Here is an 18,796-nt window from a genome sequence, read left to right on the forward strand (position 1 = left end):
AAATAAACGTAAAAAACGTAACACGGGTGCATTATTAATGCGTTCTTGCTGTATTTTCAATGCATTTCATCGGGGAGGTGCGTTTTTTTTTAAACTGACCAAAAATGAAGCAAGCAAGATTTTTTTTTTTTTTTTTTTTTTTTTAGTTTCAATAGATTTTTATTAAAGTAAAAAAAAAATACAAGCATGTATAAACACATAGCCGTAGATCCATATACATAGGATAAGAACTTTACATAAAATAACAGAAATAGTCACAGTAGGTCATTTGCGGCATAACAGGGTTATCAGGACTTCTATACAGAACATCAACACTATGCAATAAGATTCTATCAATAGCTTAACAGCCAGCGATGGATACTTTGCTACCGAATATAGACATCTAAAATGGCTATACAGTAAATGACTCAACTGTCGCCGTGCAGTTGAATGATAGTATAACATATAATCCAAAAACCAAATATAGGAACTACCGCTCTTACCTATTTCCTCAGGGCGGGTCTATCTGAGTGCAATTAAATGCCCAAAGCCCTCACCCCTAACGGGTGCAAACTGTGAGGGATTGGACCAGACTTACACCACACAGTTGTATAAGTGTCGCCACTACCTATACAAGAGACCTCGGGCCAAGGAGTTATGAAGTGGAGTTTAATTAGGGTTTGGGGGATGGGAGGATAAGGGGGAAGTAGTGGAAGGGGGGGAGGGGGGCACTTCCAATATACTTGGGTAAAATTCACATTTACATGTATATTATCACATTTATCAGAGTAGCTATATTATGTTAGAGGAATGATTTAACCAGACCTGCCATTGTTTCAGAAAGGTGGCCGCTCTGCAGTTCTTAAACGCCAACAGTTTTTCCATCTCACATTGAGTGGACACCCTGTTTTTAATTGCTGTCAAGTGGGGAGAGGAGGTATCTCGCCACCTAGCAGCAATTGTAATTCTTGTTGCAAATAGAATATGAGCCAGAACTTTTCTGGAGCTAGGAGGAAAGTCCTCTAGACCCAGGCTGAAAAGTGCGAGGGCCGGGGAAGGGGGGAGGTTGGTTCCCAACAATAAAGATGCCCAAGTGAAGACCTCTTTCCATAATGGTTGAACCACTGGGCAGCTCCAGAAGACATGTAGCAAATTTCCTCTTTCCTGACATTCACGCCAGCAAAGGGGAGAGCACTTTGGGTCGATGGCATTAAGTCTAGTAGGTGTCATATAGTATCTATGTAGAAGTTTCTGTGAGTTGTCCCAGTGGTCCACACATGCCGAGGATGCATAATTGGTTTTAAAAGCCCTCAGCCATTGTGCGACCGAGAAAGATTGTTGTAAGGCATCCTCCCATCTCAGAATGGTAGGGGATTTACGGAAAGGGTGGTGGTAATTGTAAAAGCGATAGCAGACCGAGATCCCCCTCGCCTGGGAATTGCCTTTATTTAACCACTTAAGCCCCGGAGGATTTGGCTGCTAAACGACCAGAGGGTATTTTGCGATTCGGCACTGCGTGAATTTAACGGACAATTGCGCGGTCATGCGACGCTGTACCTAAACGAATTTGGCGTCCTTTTTTTCCCACAAACAGAGCTTTCTTTTGGCGGTATTTGATCACCTGTGCGATTTTTTGATCACGCGCTATAAACAAAAAAAGAGCGTAAATTTTGCAAAAATAGCAATATTTTTCCCTTTTTTTATATGAAATTCCCCCCAAAAAAATGTAAAAATCAAAATTTTTTTAATATTTTCGGCCAATTTGTTTTATGCTACCTATGTTTGGTAAAAAAAATCGCAAAAAGCGTATTTTGATTGGTTTGCGCAAAAGTTATTGCGTTTACTAACAAAGGGAAAGATTTTTGTCATTTTTGTTGTTTTTTTTTTTAACGCGTAATGGCGATCTGCGATTTTTTTTGCGGTACTGCGACATTGCGGCGGACAGATCGGACCCTTGACTGACATTTTTGACACTTTTGGGGTTACCAGTGACATTTCTACAGTAATCAGTGCTATATATATGCACTGTTACTGTAAAAATACACTGGTAGTGAAGGGGTTAACTTTATTTGAGAGGGAGGGGCTGTGTGTGTCCCTAGGGGCGTGATTCTAACTGTGATTGGCTGTGGCTTCAACTGTATGCAGAGTGATCAATGGATCTACATAGTAGATCCATGTGATCATCTCTCATACAGAGAGGAGAATGACAGGCAGCTTGTTTACACAAGCTGCCTGACTTTCTCCCTCTCCCCCGCCGATCGCAGAGTGGCCGGCGGCGATCGGGTCCGCCGGTCACACGCGCGGGGGGGTCCGTGACCACGCGGGAGCGGGAGCGCGCCTCCGGCGGCGCGCGCTCGCTCCCTAAACCCTCACAGGCGAGCGACGTAGACCTACGTCACTTTGCCTGTGAGGGGCTGACCGCCGCCGTAGATAGTCGTGCGGCGGTCGGCAAGTGGTTAAGAGATAGTGCCATAGTTTTTTCGGGAACAGGGTATTCAGGGATTTGTGGGAGCATATCAAAAGCAGCTATCTGATGTTCGGTCAGCAGGTCACTAGCAGATTCGGGGTGGGTAGGGCTGCCAGGAAATCGGAAGCCACGCTTTCTCCAATTGAGGGTCGATACACCTGGAATCAGGAGATCATGGGCTGCTAGAGGGGTGGGAATATGCACACATTCTTCTTCAGTAAAATCCGTTTTCATAATTCTTGTCCATGCCAAAATGGTGGCTTGAACCGTAGGGAAGGCAGGAATGTTCACATTGTGGCGTTTGGTGGCCGCACACAGTAAGGCATATAGATCATGACCTGGGGTGAATTTACGTTCTATATGGTTCCATAAATTATCCTCTTGTGCCAATAACCAGTATCGCGTCTGCGATAGTAAAGTTGCATTGTAATAGGCTTGGGCGTTTGGAAGACCTACTCCACCTAATCTACGGGATTTGTATAATGTAGACATGGCTATTCTAGGAGGTTTGCCGTTCCAAATGAACTTTCTTAATGACGAGGCTAGTTTATTAAAAAAGATTTGTGGCACAGGGATCGGAAGGGTCCTGAAATAGTACAAAAGCTTTGGGAGAACCTGCATTCTATATGCAGCGATCCTTCCTAACCAGGAGAGGTGTACTTTTCCAATGTGGGAGAACTCTTCTCCTATTTTAGACAAGAGGGGTAGGAAATTGCACTCATATAGTCTAGATATCGGAGATGTAAGTTGGATACCCAAATATGTGATGAAGGTGCTTCCCAATTACATGGAAAAACTGATTTAAGCTTACATACTTCGGAAGCCGGGATTGAGATCGGAAGAGCAAAACATTTGCTTGTGTTGACCTTATAGTAAGATACATTTCCAAACCATCGAATAAGGGATTGAAGCTCTTTTAGAGATGCAAGGGGAGATGTCATAGTGATAATTATGTCATCTGCAAATAGTCCTAGTTTATGTTCCGTCTGACCTATTTTAATGCCTTGGAGGTTGAGGTTGCTCCTAATTGCTTCCGCCAGTGGTTCAATTACTAGGGAAAAAATTATCGGGGATAACGGGCAACCTTGGCGAGTGCCGTTTGAGAGATCAAAAGAGTCGGATAGGATTCCATCCGTTAATACTTTCGCCGAAGGGTTAGAATACAATGCCATGATTGCAGAGTGGATGAAGCCTCTGAATCCGAAAGTAGTCAAGGTTTTGTCAAGAAATCCCCAATGGACCCTGTCAAAGGCTTTCTCCGCGTCCAGAGCTAAGAAAACCGTTGGAGTTCCTGACCCTTCAGCAGCAGTCAGTAGATTTATCATACGTCGAGTACCGTCAGGGGCCTGCCGGCCCTTCACGAACCCGACTTGATCTAGACCCAAAAGATATGATGTGCAGTATAGGAGTCTATTTGCCAATAATTTTGCATAAATTTTTAGATCAACATTGAGTAAAGATATAGGCCTAAAGTTTAGGGGGGAGTCTGTCGATTTCCCTGGTTTGGGTATAGTGACTACTGTCGCCTGTAACATTTCTTTTGGGAATTTGCCTATTTTGGGAGCGTCATTGAATAGTCGAACTAAGTGTGGGGTGAGGATGGGGGCCAGTAACTGGTAGTATTCCGAGGAGAATCCATCAGTGCCCGGGGATTTATGTAGAGGAAGAAATCTTATGACCTCTAGAACTTCTTCTGGGGAAATAGGGGCGTTCAGTGTTTGTAAAGAGTCTTCGTCGATGGAGGGAAGTTTCAGGGCATGTAGAAAGGAGTCAATGTCATTAGGTGTTGGCTTGTATGTGTCAGGGTCGTCTCTCAGATTGTATAAGGAGCTGTAGTAGTCTTTAAAGACGTTAGCCACTTCTTTCGGATTACAAAAGGTTGCGCCCGTCTTGTGATGTTTAATGAGTGAGATGTGTGATTTTACACGTTGCTTTTTAAGTTGAGAAGCTAAGAGTTTGCCTGCTCTATTGCTTTGTGAGTACCAAGACATTTTTAATCTCTTAAAGTAGGTGTCGTAATCACATAAAAAATACCCTTCTAAGTCATTTCTAAGGTCTGTGAGTCGTTTTAGGATATCTGTTTGTGGAGATGCATCTTTTTTGTGTTGCTGTTCCAGCTGAGCTATTTGGGATTGTAGGTGGGTTATGTGAGCAGTTTTCCTCTTCCGATCTCTAGCCTTCTGTTGGATTAATAAACCCCTAGCTACCGCTTTATGCGCGCACCACGTGATTTCAGGGGACGTAGACCCATTATCATTAAGATTGAAATACTCCGCAACTTTCACTTTAAGTTCCTCACTATATTCCGGATGGGCCAGGACAAAGGTGTCGTTACGCCATACCGGAGCACAGTTTCTGACCGGACCATCCACCACATCTATCGTGACCGGGGCATGATCCGACCACGTGATGGAGTGGATGTCCGCTCTAGGAATCTTTTGTAAAAGAAATTTGTCAGTCAAAAACATATCCATCCTGGAATAGCTATTATGCACTGCAGAATAAAAGGAGTAGTCCCTTTCAGAGGTGCGGAGAGAGCGCCAGGGATCATATAGCCTCTCCTCAACACAGAGGGGGCCCATGTTAGGTCTACGTCTCCGTCCCGCTGAAGAGCAGTCCATGTCTACATTCATGACAGCGTTGAAGTCCCCACAAAATATCAAATTTCCCTTAGCCAGTTTCCTCGCCCATGCGATGGTTTTCCGCACAAATTTCATGGGATGTTTGTTTGGAGCGTAGATATTTACTATAGTGTAGAGTTTACCATTCACCTCAGCAATCAATAGCAGGGTTCTACCTATAGAGTCTTCTTCCGAGGCAATTAGCTTAAAAGAAACAGTATCTCTAATTGCTATCAAAACCCTGTTTCTTTTAGCAGTATGATTCACAGAAAAAACATGTGGGAATTTCCGATGGGAGCAGTTCGGGGCTTTGCCCTTCGCAAAGTGGGTTTCCTGGACACAAATGATGTCGCATTTGTGTTCCAAAGCCGTTTTCCAGAGAGATTTACGCTTGAAGGGGCTGTTGAGTCCTCTAACATTTAGTGACATTAGTCTAATGGACATGGCGGTGGAAGAAGATGCTGGCATAGATAACCTTGGAAGTGCCGGGGAGGGTGAGGGAAGGGGAAACCATCAAGGGGGTAAGGAGACCAAGACCAGGTCCAGTGTGAAAAAGCGTATTCGAGGAAGCTGTTCTAGACCTGGGAGGTTCAATGAAGAAAGACTGCAAGAGCCCAAAAAGGGGCCAAACCAAAAGAAAAATAAAAGGGAACAAAAAAGGAAAAGTTCCAACAAGTATGCGGGTCATCCCGCACCGGTTCCAAGGGAGGGAACAAAACCAGTGAACCGCACAGCGGGCGTGCAGTGACCCTGCCAGAACATAGGTGTGGTCCAGTGGGCGACTCCGGAAGCAAGACGTAAAAGCCAGTAGAAGTCACCGGAGGGTGAATATGGGTGGTTATGTACCCCATATAAGGGGTTCTCATTTAGCTGCAGTATGGGAAGTGGTTGGTCTGCTTGAAGGACTACGCTGAGGTAGAGGTGGCGGGTTGTCTTCGCGGGGAAGGTAGCCCCACTGTCGGAGGAGTTCCAACCCCTTAGGGAGGGAGGAGATGGTGTGAGATACATTATTGACAGTCACTGTGATCTTGGCTGGGAAGCCCCATTTATAAAGGACTTTATGATTTCTGAGAATTTTTGTGATAGGCACCAAGGTGTGTCTAGCCGCCAGGGTAGCTTGAGACAGATCCGTGAATAGGGAGATGCCCGCGAACGGGTCTGGGAGAGCTGGGTGTTGTCTTGAAAAACGCATAAGCTGGTCTTTTACGTGGTAAAAATGTATGCGAGCTATCACATCTCTAGGGACCGCTTCTGGTATGTAGGACGGTTTGGGCAGTCTATGCGCTCTGTCAATGATGAGGTCCGATGGAGTCAGGGAGGGAAGTGCAGTTTGCATAAGGTGTTGCAAGTAAGAAGATGGCTCTGCAGGCTTAACAGATTCCGGGATCCCCCTGAATTTCACGTTGTTCCTGCGGGACCTGTCCTCTATGTCCGCCACTTTCAATTTCAGTTGTTTAAGCTCCTCCTCTAACTCAAAGTGTGCATCCACCAGATCGTTATGCGCTGCTGTAAAGTCTCCCATTTTGCGTTCTGTGTAATCTACTCTGTCCCCCAGCTTATCAATCTGTCTGTTAGTGCTTTTCATGAAGGCATTCATGTCCTGCTGAAGTGCCCCCCTGAGAGTTCTCATCATCTCCTTCATGGCCGTGTCAGTGATAGCTTGGCCAGTTGTGGGGTATGAGTCTAGCTGCTGCCCATACGAGATGGTCTGCTCCATAGCCTCCCCCTCCTCAAGGAAGGAATCCTCCTGATCTTGCTCTTCCCCATCCTCTGTCAGCTTTCTACGCTGTTTTAGAGGGCTTGTGAAAGGGGATGGACGATCCTGCTGTGGCAGGATGTGATTATCTCCTACCTCCTCCGATGTCTGTGAGGTCCGATCGGCAGCTGTGTTCGCCGAGGTGCTAGCGCGGGACCAGGCGCCGGCGCCATCTTGGGAGGAACGGCCTGTGGCTGGAGAGAAGAATTCGGTCAGTTTCTTCGGCCGATCCTTTTGCTTTCTCTTGCCTGCTTGAGACATCTTGTCCTCCGGAGTCTCGGGAAGGGATGTGGCAGGTTGAAGGAGCTGAAAGTACGCTGTGTGCTGCTTAGTTTAGCCCGCTGACACAGAGCGATGGAATCACACGGCCATCCGCTCTGGCTGCCGGCTCCGCCCCCCAGCAAGCAAGATTTTTAACACCACAAGGGGAGCGCAACGGACCAGTGTGAAGACATACATAGAATTTAAAGGGATACATTTTTGTTGAGCTTTTCTTGCGCTAAAAAGTGCCGATAATGTCTGGCAATAAATTTATATTCATTTAAATTCATGATCTTTATTAAAAAGTCGAATATAATACAATTATATATAAAAATATAAATAATTTTCGGTTTCAGCCAAGTGCATGCTGCATTTTCGGTTTCATTTTTGGCACCTAAATTTCCTTTCGGTGCACCTCTAATGAATATTCTTGCTAAGAGAATAAACAAACACCCAAACGCTTGATGTGTCTAAAAGCATTTGCAAAGCTACTTTTTTCTTACCTGGACCAAAGGCATATTTTCTTAAAAATGACCTACAGCATAGCATTGCATCACCTAGAATCTCAGAGAGTTCAGCTTGACTGAGCAAGCATCAGTGAATTGTGCAGGTGACCATTATGTATGGTTACATGTATGTAAGGTCATATTTTACTGTAAAGGGGGACTCCAGGCAAGCTGCCTAATACAATAGTTTGGAGGGAAAAAAAGGTTATATACAGTTTGTGTATGAATATATACTGTGTGTGTATATATTGTGTATATATTATGTGTGTGTGTGTATTTATGTATGTGTGTGTATGTATGCCAAAGAGATTGTATATCAGTAATTTCATTTTTGACATATACACAGCGCCGCCACAAAGCACAGCCCTGTATGGCATGGCGGTAGACTGTAGTATTCTCTGCTGCAGCCAAGTAACATTTTACAGGTTTTGGTTCTGCCCTAGCCTGTGCAGTAAAAGGAGAACCAGCAGACTGATGAACTCATCTCTGTCTGCTGTCTCCTCCTATCAGCATCCTCTGTTAGCACACTGCAGCATAACTGATTGGGTACAAGTGCTGCTTCTCCCTCTCCCAGTCTAAAGGGCTGCTCTACAAGGAATTGCAACATGCTAAACCAGGTAAAATGCAGTTACTTGTAATACAAAGAATAATGTATTAATGAATACAGATTTACATTTAGTGTCTCTTCTATCTGCCTGGACTTTAGCCAGTGAGATATAATAGACAGCAAGTAAACTCATTGTCCCTGAAGTTGATGTGTTGAAAGCAGAAAAAAAGGGGCATCCCAATTTGTTGTGCTTGAGTGCAGACCTGTCAAGGTGCCCATACTGACACGGGTCCACAGTCCTATGCGCCTACAATGGGCATGTGAGCATCAGAACTGGACCACAGAGCAATGGAGGAAAGTGGCCTGGTCTGATCACATGTTTTACATCATGTGGATGACCAGGTGTGTGTGCTTCGCTTACCCAAGGAAGAGATGACATTAGGATGCAGTATGGGAAGAAGGCAAGCTGGTAGACGCGGTATGATGCTTTGGGAAATCTTGGGTCCTGGCATCATGTGAATGCTTATTTACATGCACCACCTAACTAAAGACTGTTGCTGACAAGGTATACCCCTGCACAGAAACAGTCTTCCCTGATGGCAGGGCCTCTTTCGGCAGGATAATGTATCATGACACATTACAAAATGGTTCAAGAATGGTTTGAGGAACAAAAAAATGAGTTTGAGGTGTTGACTTGGCCTCCAAATTCTCCAGACACCAGTCCTATGGGACTTGTTTTTTCCAGGATGGGATCTGCTGGAAAAAAACAAGTCTGATCCATGGAGGCCCCACTTTACAACTTACAGGATCTGGTACTGACTGCTCGGTATTGGATATCACAGCATACCTTCAGAGGTCTCATGTCCATGCTTTGATGGGTCAGGGCTGTTTTGGTGGCAAAAGGGGAACCTTTGGCAAGTGTGGCCTCACTTCTGCTGCAGAAGTAGAATTTTATTTTCTATCTGTTGACTTTAAAGCATGTATAATACAGATATAGGATGTCCTATGAACCAAGTGTTTTTGTTTTGAATTAATTTTGGCATTTATCTTTGTATCACTGTCTAGGTTCTCACCTGTTTTGTTTTTTTAAGCTTGATTTTAGCTGCAACTTAACTGGTACCTCCATATATTTTCTTCTTTTCAATTACAGTGAAGGAACCAGAGCCTGAAAATGAGAAAAAGTAAGTGTTCTTTTTTCACTCGTTGTGTACCTTTTTGTTTTTTTTTTGTTTTTTTGTAATGAAGATGGAAAAAATACTTTTAAAAAATAGCTTCTTCTTCTCGTGAGCGCCCTATGGATTTGTTGTTTGGAATGTTTAAGTAAGCGGTATATCCTTTTTCCCTATGTTTTCTAACATCTTTAACCGGATTCTAGATTTTTTTTTTCACTTGAACTAACATAGCCAGTAGTTGTCATAAACATTTTAAGGATTTAACAAATTGATTGGCACGGACGTTTTATGACTTTACCTTGTGCTTGCCATCAATGTTATTATGTGTAGTTACTGTCTTTTGGTTTGGTGGTAATAACTCATTTTAGAGTGCATTTTTTTTCGTGTCAGTCTCCTTGCTGAGTGTTTTTCAGCGGCTTCAGAAAATGGCATGCAATCATAATAGCAAAAATCCCTGCATGTGACTTTGCAATAGCTATGGTATTTTTATTTCTTGTCAGATTTCCTTTTCTTATTTTTTTTTTTTTCTATCCTTTCTGTCTTTTGTAGGGAAAAGATTCCTGTGCAAATAATTAGTCCAAAATATACAAAATTGCGTGACTGGCACCATGGTGTCTCAGCCCGTGTTCTAAATGTGCAGTGATTCACTTCTCGTCATTTTTTTTCTTTTCTATTCGTTCTTTGCTGCTTGAAATTGACAGTGCTGTATTATAACAAGTCAGATGTATGCCACTGTTAATTTGTGCAACATTTTTAGGTTCCAAGAAAAGCACACTTTAGAGGGTGCAAAAATTCAGCAGCATAATGCATGATAGTTTTGCAAATTGCTTCAGTTAAGGATTTATTCTGTGAACTAGCATATTTGAGGGTAAGATTGGTAAAGTGAAAAAAGACTGTTTATATGAAGGTGTAAGTTGAAGGGAAACTCTAGGACATTTGAATTTTCTTGTTTTGGGTGAAGTGTCAAAGAAATGTTTGCAGAATATCTGTGTCATTTCTCGTAGTGTATTCTCCACAGGAATATTTGAGAAATGTATTCCCAAGTGGGAAACTAAGAAGGTAGATGGGAAGATCATCCTGTCTGGACTGGACAGCAGCAACTACTCTGTGAAAATAGCCCAATCAACTCCATACAAAAAATGTTTGGCCATACCTGTCACCAAGTTGGGAAATTCAAACTGAGCATAAAGTAAAAATGTGTAATTCAGTTGCATTTAGTGGGAATGGCACACAGTATAAAATGAACGAATTGATCCAGAGATACAGGTAGCTGAATTTGCATGCTGCAGGCAATAAGTTAAATACATATAAGGGGGCAGTTTTACCTGTCAAAAGATTAGTGTTTTTTTTGCAGAGCAACAAATGGAGACCTGTAAGGAAACTTAACTTGATACTTGATATTGCAAGAGGCTGTTCAATTAAAAATAAGCACATTTATGATTGAATACATAGCTTCATTAATTTGTGCTTTTTCTGCCAGCCTGGAGATTAGCTGTAAGCTTAACTTTTGCACCTTCCTGTTGGACAGTGGGGCTATGTATCACATTTAGTGACTTACAGGAAGCTTAACAGAAGACAGGATCAAGCTCAACTTTTTCTGGAAAACCTGAGATTTGTATAATTCAGCTGAATAGATCTGTGTATCTACTGATCATTTCACAGAAGACAACATCTTCCTATTTTTGCCATCAATGCTCAGTTTGGATTGTCCAAGTTTTTGTGACAGATTTAAGTTGGACTGTCCAGGGGAGACCCTGATTTAAATAAGTTAAGGGTACAGCCCCTCTTTCCTGCCATTAAGTTGCTCTGCTAGTTCTCCAGGTTTGAGCTCCATGGAACTGAAGTTTTTTGTCCCTCAATATCACTGTGACTAGGGAAATATGCTACGCATACTCTTACAGACAAAACTCATGTTTTTGAAAATGAGTGCTTTCAGCTGTCAGAATATAAACATATAGGCATTTGTAGTTAGAATATACTGATGAAGTTGGAGAATGTCAAATATGTCTTGCAACCTGCAGTATGTTGCAAACAAGTACCCATCTAATATTCTAGATCAGTGATGGCGAACCTTGGTGCCCCAGATGTTTTGGAACAAAATTTTCCATGATGCTTAACTTCACTGCAGAGTGCATGAGCATCATGGGAAATGTAGTTCCAAAACATTTGGAGTGCCAAGGTTCACCATCACTGTTCTAGATGTACAAAACAAACACGATCTTCACTTAAATTGTTGGACTCTTGTCATGTAAGGCTGGTATACACCATCATCCCCAAATTCGTATCCCAAATAGTTATAGCTTGTATAGCTTATAATTTATGAACACCAAATTATTTTTAAATACCGTACATTAAGGGGCTAGTTCAGACTAGAATGCAGTTCGGGAAATGTGTTTGTGTTTCCTGCACCTTGTTCCAAATGTACTGCACTTACGATCTGCAGAGGGTGTTAGTGTTAATAACACCCCAGTAGTACAGCACAGTAGTACCATGCAATCCAGTTGCTGTGCGTTTTTTTTTTTTTTTTTTTAGTGCATGCACTACTTTTGGTGCAGTCTGGCGCAATTTCAGCCCATTGAAATGAATAGGCTGAAATTGCACTACATGTAAATCTCACAAAAACGCAGAATACGTTTCTGTGCGATTTTATGGTGTGTTCTGACCCTAAAAGTCCTGAAGTATGCAGATTTTGAAGTTTTATGCTAGAAAAGTACAAGTAGTAAATTGAGTGAAATAATTTAAAACCATATTAAAAAATAGATACATGTTGCAGTAAATATAATTTCTAGAGAGTTATTTAAAAAAAAAAAAGATTGCTTTCTCTGCACCAATACACACTATACTTTTGTGGTGCTATTTGAACATTGTTTTGGCCTGATAAGTGAGAATGTACGCATTTATTCTGCAACCGAAAAGTTAAGCTGTTTAGTATATAAGTGTAGAGGCTTATATATCGCACAACAGTGAAACAACTGCATTACCAAATAGTGTTTTGTTCCTCATGTATTGTCATTGAGGTGGAAAAATGCATTGTGCTATATACATTTTTGTTACATTTGTACATACTTTCATCACTATATATCACATACTGAATCTTTGACTTGTAAAGGGTATATACTTTAATCATTTAAAAATAATTCTGGTGCTACTGAACTATTTTAATACTTTCCAAAGTATGGTACATTTTTAAGTGCGTGCCTTTCTACACTTTTTATGATGAGCATGTGTAATATTTTTTATTTTTTTTTCTGAACTTTGCTTTCTTAAAATAAAACCTCATTAGCAGCTCTTTTATGTAATATAATGTATCATATGATTTTTTTTTCTGACTATGCAATAAAGCGTATTTCCTTGTATTGTGTGTGTGATTGCTGAGCAGTTCTTTGCAGTTTATGTTTTTATGCTTATGTATGGACGTATACATTCTATCGAGCACTATCCTTTGTTTCATTATTATGTTTATTAAAGTTGTCAATGGAGTATTACACTTAGATTTTTCCAATCCCCATTTGAACCTCTTAGTATAGGAACTGTTAATGAAAGTTAACATGCAAGTTACAGATGTTCAGTCCCCATTCACACCAGTGATTAGTGCAAATTCCAGCAGCAAGAATCAGAGGACATCTGTCTCTAAATGCAGCTAACTTCTGGATGTCCAAACAGTGACAAACAGGCATGGTGGCCATCTGCTTGTCATTGCTTTGTATAGGCTGAGCTATTGTCCTTCTGAATGCAGAGGTCCACTGATTCTTGTGGGCGAAATTCACACTACAGCCCTTATTGCAAGTGTTAAAGGAGCCACAATGGTTGCACTCAGTATAACAGAACTTCCTTCCCAGTGTTTGTTTTATCCTTTTTGTAGCATGTAGGTCCATGTGTTAGGATTCCTGTTGTGCATAAAGAGTTATTTTGAAGGAACGTGCAGGCTTGCGAGTACCTAGCTGTCCATGGTCAAGATTAGAACTATGTAGAGTTGGAAGGTCAGTTCAGTGACACAGAGTTTGATATCCTGTAGTTAGCTTACTGTTGCCTTCCACCCACCCTTCCAACCCTTTTTCCTGGAAAGGAATGGACAGAAAATTGTGAGTAGGCCTCTAACGATGCACCGAGGATTAAAATATTTCATAAAAAGAGCAGAAAAGATTTTAACCCCCCCCCCCCCCCCCGCCATTGCTTTAAAAAAGGACATGACGGACATCCTGGAAACTATGTTGTGCTTATCCCATGACTGCTTACAGTTTGTAATAAAAGTATCTTCAGGTGGCTGCACAAAATGTCTAATATAAGAACTCTCTTTGTGCCCAGGGAAATTAAAATTGCTAATGGAGAGATCAGGTAACTATCAAACTGTTCTTAACCCCATTTTGACCAATTAGATGGTCATTAACCAAACTCTAATATTTCATATGATTCCAATGCATCATATGGATCACATTTTACTTATCACCACCATTTTGCTTGGAAAGTTATTCACTAAACACTAGTACACACTTTGCTGTGAATAGTGACATGGTCATCCAACTTTAACAAGAATTTCATATGTTTGCCAACTGTCCTGAAATCCCACTTTGGGCGAAGTGTCAGTCAAAATTGGATATTTGTAGTAGCACTTGTGTGCACATTAGGGGCTGGCTAATGTGCATGGGAGCATAGCCCAATCTACCGAAGTTTCATATTTGGGATGTTGGCAACTATGTCTTTTTCTCACTTGTGCACTCTCTATTTCCATTTCACATTGTCCAGATGTGGTTCAACGTTAAAGAAAAATATGGCCATTTATTTCTGTTTTATCCTCCAACATCATTCATTCTCTTGTGTTCATATCTTTTTTTTTTCACATGCATTTTCCTAATCCTACAATAAAAGCCATTTTACTCACTCCTACTGTATATATGTCATATTTGCTGTGAGATTTTGACAATTACAGCAATTTTCTGCTAGTAGCGTCAAAATGTCAAATGGCTACCTATTGTGCATTACCCCAAAATATATTAAATTGCATGCATTATTAGTTTATCACGCATAGCTCTTATTTTCCCAGCTTCTTAAAATCCTGATGACATCTAGAGTATGGGAAGTTTCATATTTTTAAAGTGTAAAAAAAAAAAAACACAATGAAACCTTAGAAAAATAAAAAAATAAAAAGTCAAAAGCAGGATATTTTCTTTCTGTTGGAGTTTTTTTTTTTTTTTTATGCAACATAGTAAAAGTAATACGGTATGTTGAAAAAAATGAGGATTGATAAGATATCATACATTATCAATGTAATACAGCAAGTTTATAACAAAGGGTTGACATATATGTATATTACCAAAAACTATATATTAATAAAAGACAAATACATTTTATGGGATCTTATAATGCCATTAATTACAGGAAAAATTTAACACACATTGTTTAAATGTCTAATGGTTGAAAGAGAATCTCTGAATAAACCAAGGATCCTATTTTTCATCATAGAATTTCGTAGAAATATACTTCACTCCCACCAAATTACATCCCTCAAAATGCTTCAGGGGATGCCCTATACCAGACTTCTTTTCCCACATTTTTTGGGAATGTGATAAGGTTTCCCACATTTGGCATCAATTGGGAAATTTTACTTCCAAAATCTCTGATAATCAGATTTGTCTTTCATTGACCAACTGCCTATTATTTAAGACCATCCCAGAGTTATCCATTTCACATATGAGACTATTCCACACTATAAGTGTTGCTATACTTTAGCTAATAGCATCACATTGGAAGTCCTCCTCTGTTCCTATTATACAATTGAAAGCGAGAATAAATACAATAAACCTCTGTTGGAGAGTTTTTAGCCAAGTTTACATAAAGGTCTTGTTTAGACTTGCGGTTGGCTCAACAGCGCATTTTTGCCACCCACTAATGCTCCCCCTTAAGCTGCAACAAGAAGTAAACTGGTATGTTTTCATGCCGCAGCTGTGATGTTTTGCTTTACGCCTGCGGAAAAGTTTGCCTGACTTGTAGCGGACCAAATGCTGCACATTCAAGTCAATGGGGAAGTGCCACAAATGCTCCGCAATCATGTTCAATGCCCGCAGTTGCAGCAGGGTTGTCACTAAAAATGGGGTTAAAGTCTCATGGCTTCCTCACTGCCTGCCAGTAGCCTCTAGAGCACGTTTCTGAGCATGGATCAGACTTCAAAGGGAAGGGAGATTTAGATGCACGTTTAGGTTTGTGGCACTACCCCATTGACTTGAATGTGTAGCGCTACAAGTTGGGTAAACTTTGCTGCATGTGCAAAGTATCGCAGCCATGGCATGTGAACACCCCAGTACGCTGCCTATTGCAGTTTAAAGTGTCTCTCCAGTCATTTTTTCATCTTTCCATCTATTAAATCCCTTGTTGTTTTAACTTTGAATAATTAACATTTTTTTTCTGCCAGTAAATACCTTATACGACCCACTTCCTCTTTCTTATGTGGTAATTAGCCTAAGCTAATGGCACCATGCATGGATCTCTCTGTCACTCTCATGAGAGTTTGTCAGGAAGGGAGGGAGTGGGTGAGTCATAGGAAAGCCAAGGAGAGCTGCAGAGCTGGAGGGGGGCTGGATGATGGCAGGGAGATAACTGGAGACTTCAGAGATCCATGTGTATTCATCCAGAGAGGAGAAATGTGCAAGCAAGTAGTGGTGTGAGTGTGTGTGTCTGTCTATATATATATATATATATATATATATATATATATATATATATATATATATATATGTATATGTGTGTGTGTGTGTCTGTGTAAATCCAGGAAGTGAACAGGCAGCAGCTTCAGCTGCCCACAGTTAAAATGGCTGCAGCCAGACTTCGTAAAGGGAGATTTCTGCAGCATTTTTGGCAAGTACAGAATCACAGTATATATAAAATAATATGCAACATGGTTGGGATGCTTCAGAATGGCAAAGATGTTTTTATTACAAATTTATGTGAGCAGACTGCAGTTCCTCTTTAAGATAGAATGGTTGGCGGGCTACAAAAATGTGGCTCAGCTGTGCAATATTTCTGCCCTTCAAACGCAAGTCTAAACGATGCCCTAATGTTAAAGTGGTTCTAAAGGCTCAAGGTTTTTTACCTTTATGCATTCTATGCATGAAGGTAAAAAACATTCTCTGTGCAGCAGCCCCAGCAACACGTATGGTAGCTCCATCGAGATCCAGCTATCTGTAGGAGAACCTCTGCTCTCCGGGGACTCTCCCTCCTTATTGGCTAAGACAACAGCCAGTAAGCCAATGAGAACAGAGCAGTGGTGGCCTGAGCTGCAGCTCTGTGTGTGACTGGCTCAGGAGCACCTATTGCAAGCTGCTTGCCCCATTTGATCCAGCGATGTGCACAAAAACAGCGGCTCCGGCCGCTATCTCTCTCCTCATTAGACAGCTCCTGCTGCTGTTAATCAAATCCTGTAACACAGGAGCAGGGGGTGGGGCCCAGTCCCGCTGTCTGTGTCAATAGACGCAGAAGGGGGACTCGGGAGCGATCCCGCATAGGTGCTTTCCATGGGGGCACCTGATGAAGAGGAGGATCCTAGAGCGCTGGCTAGGCACCCCAGAAGAAAAGGATTGGAGCTTCTCTGTGCAAAACCATTGCACAGAGCAGGTAATGCAGGCATGTTGTTTTAATTAAAAAAAAAAAAAAATGTTTACAACCACTTTAAAGGAGTTATTCCTCATCTTGATATCTCTAATACATCCAGTGTCATTCAAGTTTCTTCCTTTGCAATTTCAAAGCAACAAAGGCGCTTGCGTGTTAGTGCCTTTTTTCCTATGAAAAAAAAAAATCTTAGATTTTTCTACAGGCTTTGCATGGCTTTCCTTTTGCAGGCTAGAGATAGGTGCCTATGTTTGCAGAATGGGAGCAGAGGATGCATACTGGAATGCAGCTCATTCTAGACCTGCTGTAAAACACAAATTCACCATAGATCTACTGCCAAGGTAACTGGCACATCCTAACTTGATCTAAGCATCAAACCTTTAAAAACCCCAGTCAGGAAAGTGTTAAAAAGCTTACAACCCCCTGAGTTTGTAAAAGATCAGGGTGTCTCAGAACAGTTTTCTGTCTCTCCATCTCTCAATATTTCTATCTGCATCTTCTTGATCTCTCACAAGAGAAAAAGGTTAGGAAAATGCCCCAATGGGTACACCTTTTCCTGTGAGAAATTCTCTAATTTCTCTCATTTCCTAATGCATCTCCAGGACAGGAAATGCAGGGACTGGAAGAAAGGCAGATCTCCCCAGCACGACAAAGGTAGCTGAAAATTACCTAATAGGTTTAACCCCAAAGAATATCAAACATGCATAATCTCCAACATATATAAATAACACTCTAAAAGTGATAAAACGTGAAGTGTTTAAAATAATTGACAATGCATAATCTCCAGAAAAATATATAAATGACACTCTAAAAGTAATAAAAAGTGAAGTGTTCAAATATTGTAAAAAAAAGTCCATATATTAAATAATGCCACTTTAAATATGTATTAGTCCTTATAGTGATCCAAATATAAAGTGCTCAGGTGCTAATATACAACAAAGTGCTCCGAAGTGATAGGTGACCCTCTCGGTTCCCCACTCACCAGCTTGCCAATGTTTAGAAGCCTTGAAAATATTGCACAAAAGCCCTTGGCACCAGGATTCTTAGATAAAACTCTCCATACAACTCTCAATATAAGTACATGGGTCCGCTTGCGCATCCACCATTTAAATAAAAAAGAAGCCGTACATAGTGAAGTATGTATAAGCTATTTAATTTCATCACATAGCCAAAAACATACTTACAATGTTACAAGATCATATAGGTATATACACCGAGCCTCGTGTTCGCAGCGCTCGGCGTGCGTTCCACGAGCAGGAAGTTGCTGACCGGAAGTGACGTGCCGCTGTGTTCGTAACCGGAAATACGTCAACGCGTTTCGCCGTCAACCACGGCGTTTTCAAAGACATCACTTCCTGTTTACAGATGCTTTTTATATCCTTAGCTGACCAATCGTCATATCCGGATTTCAATACATTAAACTAAAAATATTGTTTGAAACCTTATAAACTGTGTATCAGAATTGGTATATTGGCACTACCATCCGATACCATATATTGATTTTGAAATTTTGTTTCCTTAAATTTAATTAATAGCGGTAAAGAACGTCCGGGCATCACTTCCTGTTTACACTTGTAGCTAATATAATGGGATACAATTTTATTATATAACCTCACTGTAAATTATACATAAATTATACATTATACATAAATTATAAACAAATCTCATGGACTAATAGATAACAAATTTATTATGGTTAACAAAAATATGTAAAATCAATTTAAATTATTATTTGATAAAAACAGGATTTTATGTGGAGGAAAAATCGATAGAATAATTATTATTAGATAAAAATGGGTAATATTAAATATATAGAAATCTATCATACTTATTTAATAAGATTTTTAGTCAGTGACTCAGATACATACGAACAATTAAAAGGGAACCC

General features: G+C 40.9%; 2 protein-coding genes across 2 annotated transcripts in view; both read left to right on the top strand.

The window, feature by feature from the left end:
* Positions 1-18,796, top strand: part of LOC309544253 (PDZ and LIM domain protein 5-like) — a 318,724-nt gene that overhangs the window by 166,009 nt on the left and 133,919 nt on the right. Inside the window, exon 6 of the mRNA XM_082243155.1 lies at positions 9,288-9,318. Coding sequence (XP_082099281.1) covers positions 9,288-9,318 — 31 coding nt within the window. The remainder of the gene's footprint in view (positions 1-9,287; positions 9,319-18,796) is intronic.
* LOC309544533 (uncharacterized protein) overlaps positions 13,541-18,796 on the top strand; it is a gene marked incomplete at its 3' end in the record, with an annotated part of 40,342 nt that continues 35,086 nt past the window's right edge. The window contains exon 1 of the mRNA XM_082243433.1: positions 13,541-13,644. Within this exon, the coding sequence (XP_082099559.1) occupies positions 13,583-13,644 (62 nt within the window). The 5' untranslated portion in view covers positions 13,541-13,582. The remainder of the gene's footprint in view (positions 13,645-18,796) is intronic.

This window comes from Pelophylax lessonae, assembly GCF_965119305.1.
Source record: "Pelophylax lessonae genome assembly, chromosome: 1".
Classification (NCBI taxonomy): domain Eukaryota; kingdom Metazoa; phylum Chordata; class Amphibia; order Anura; family Ranidae; genus Pelophylax; species Pelophylax lessonae.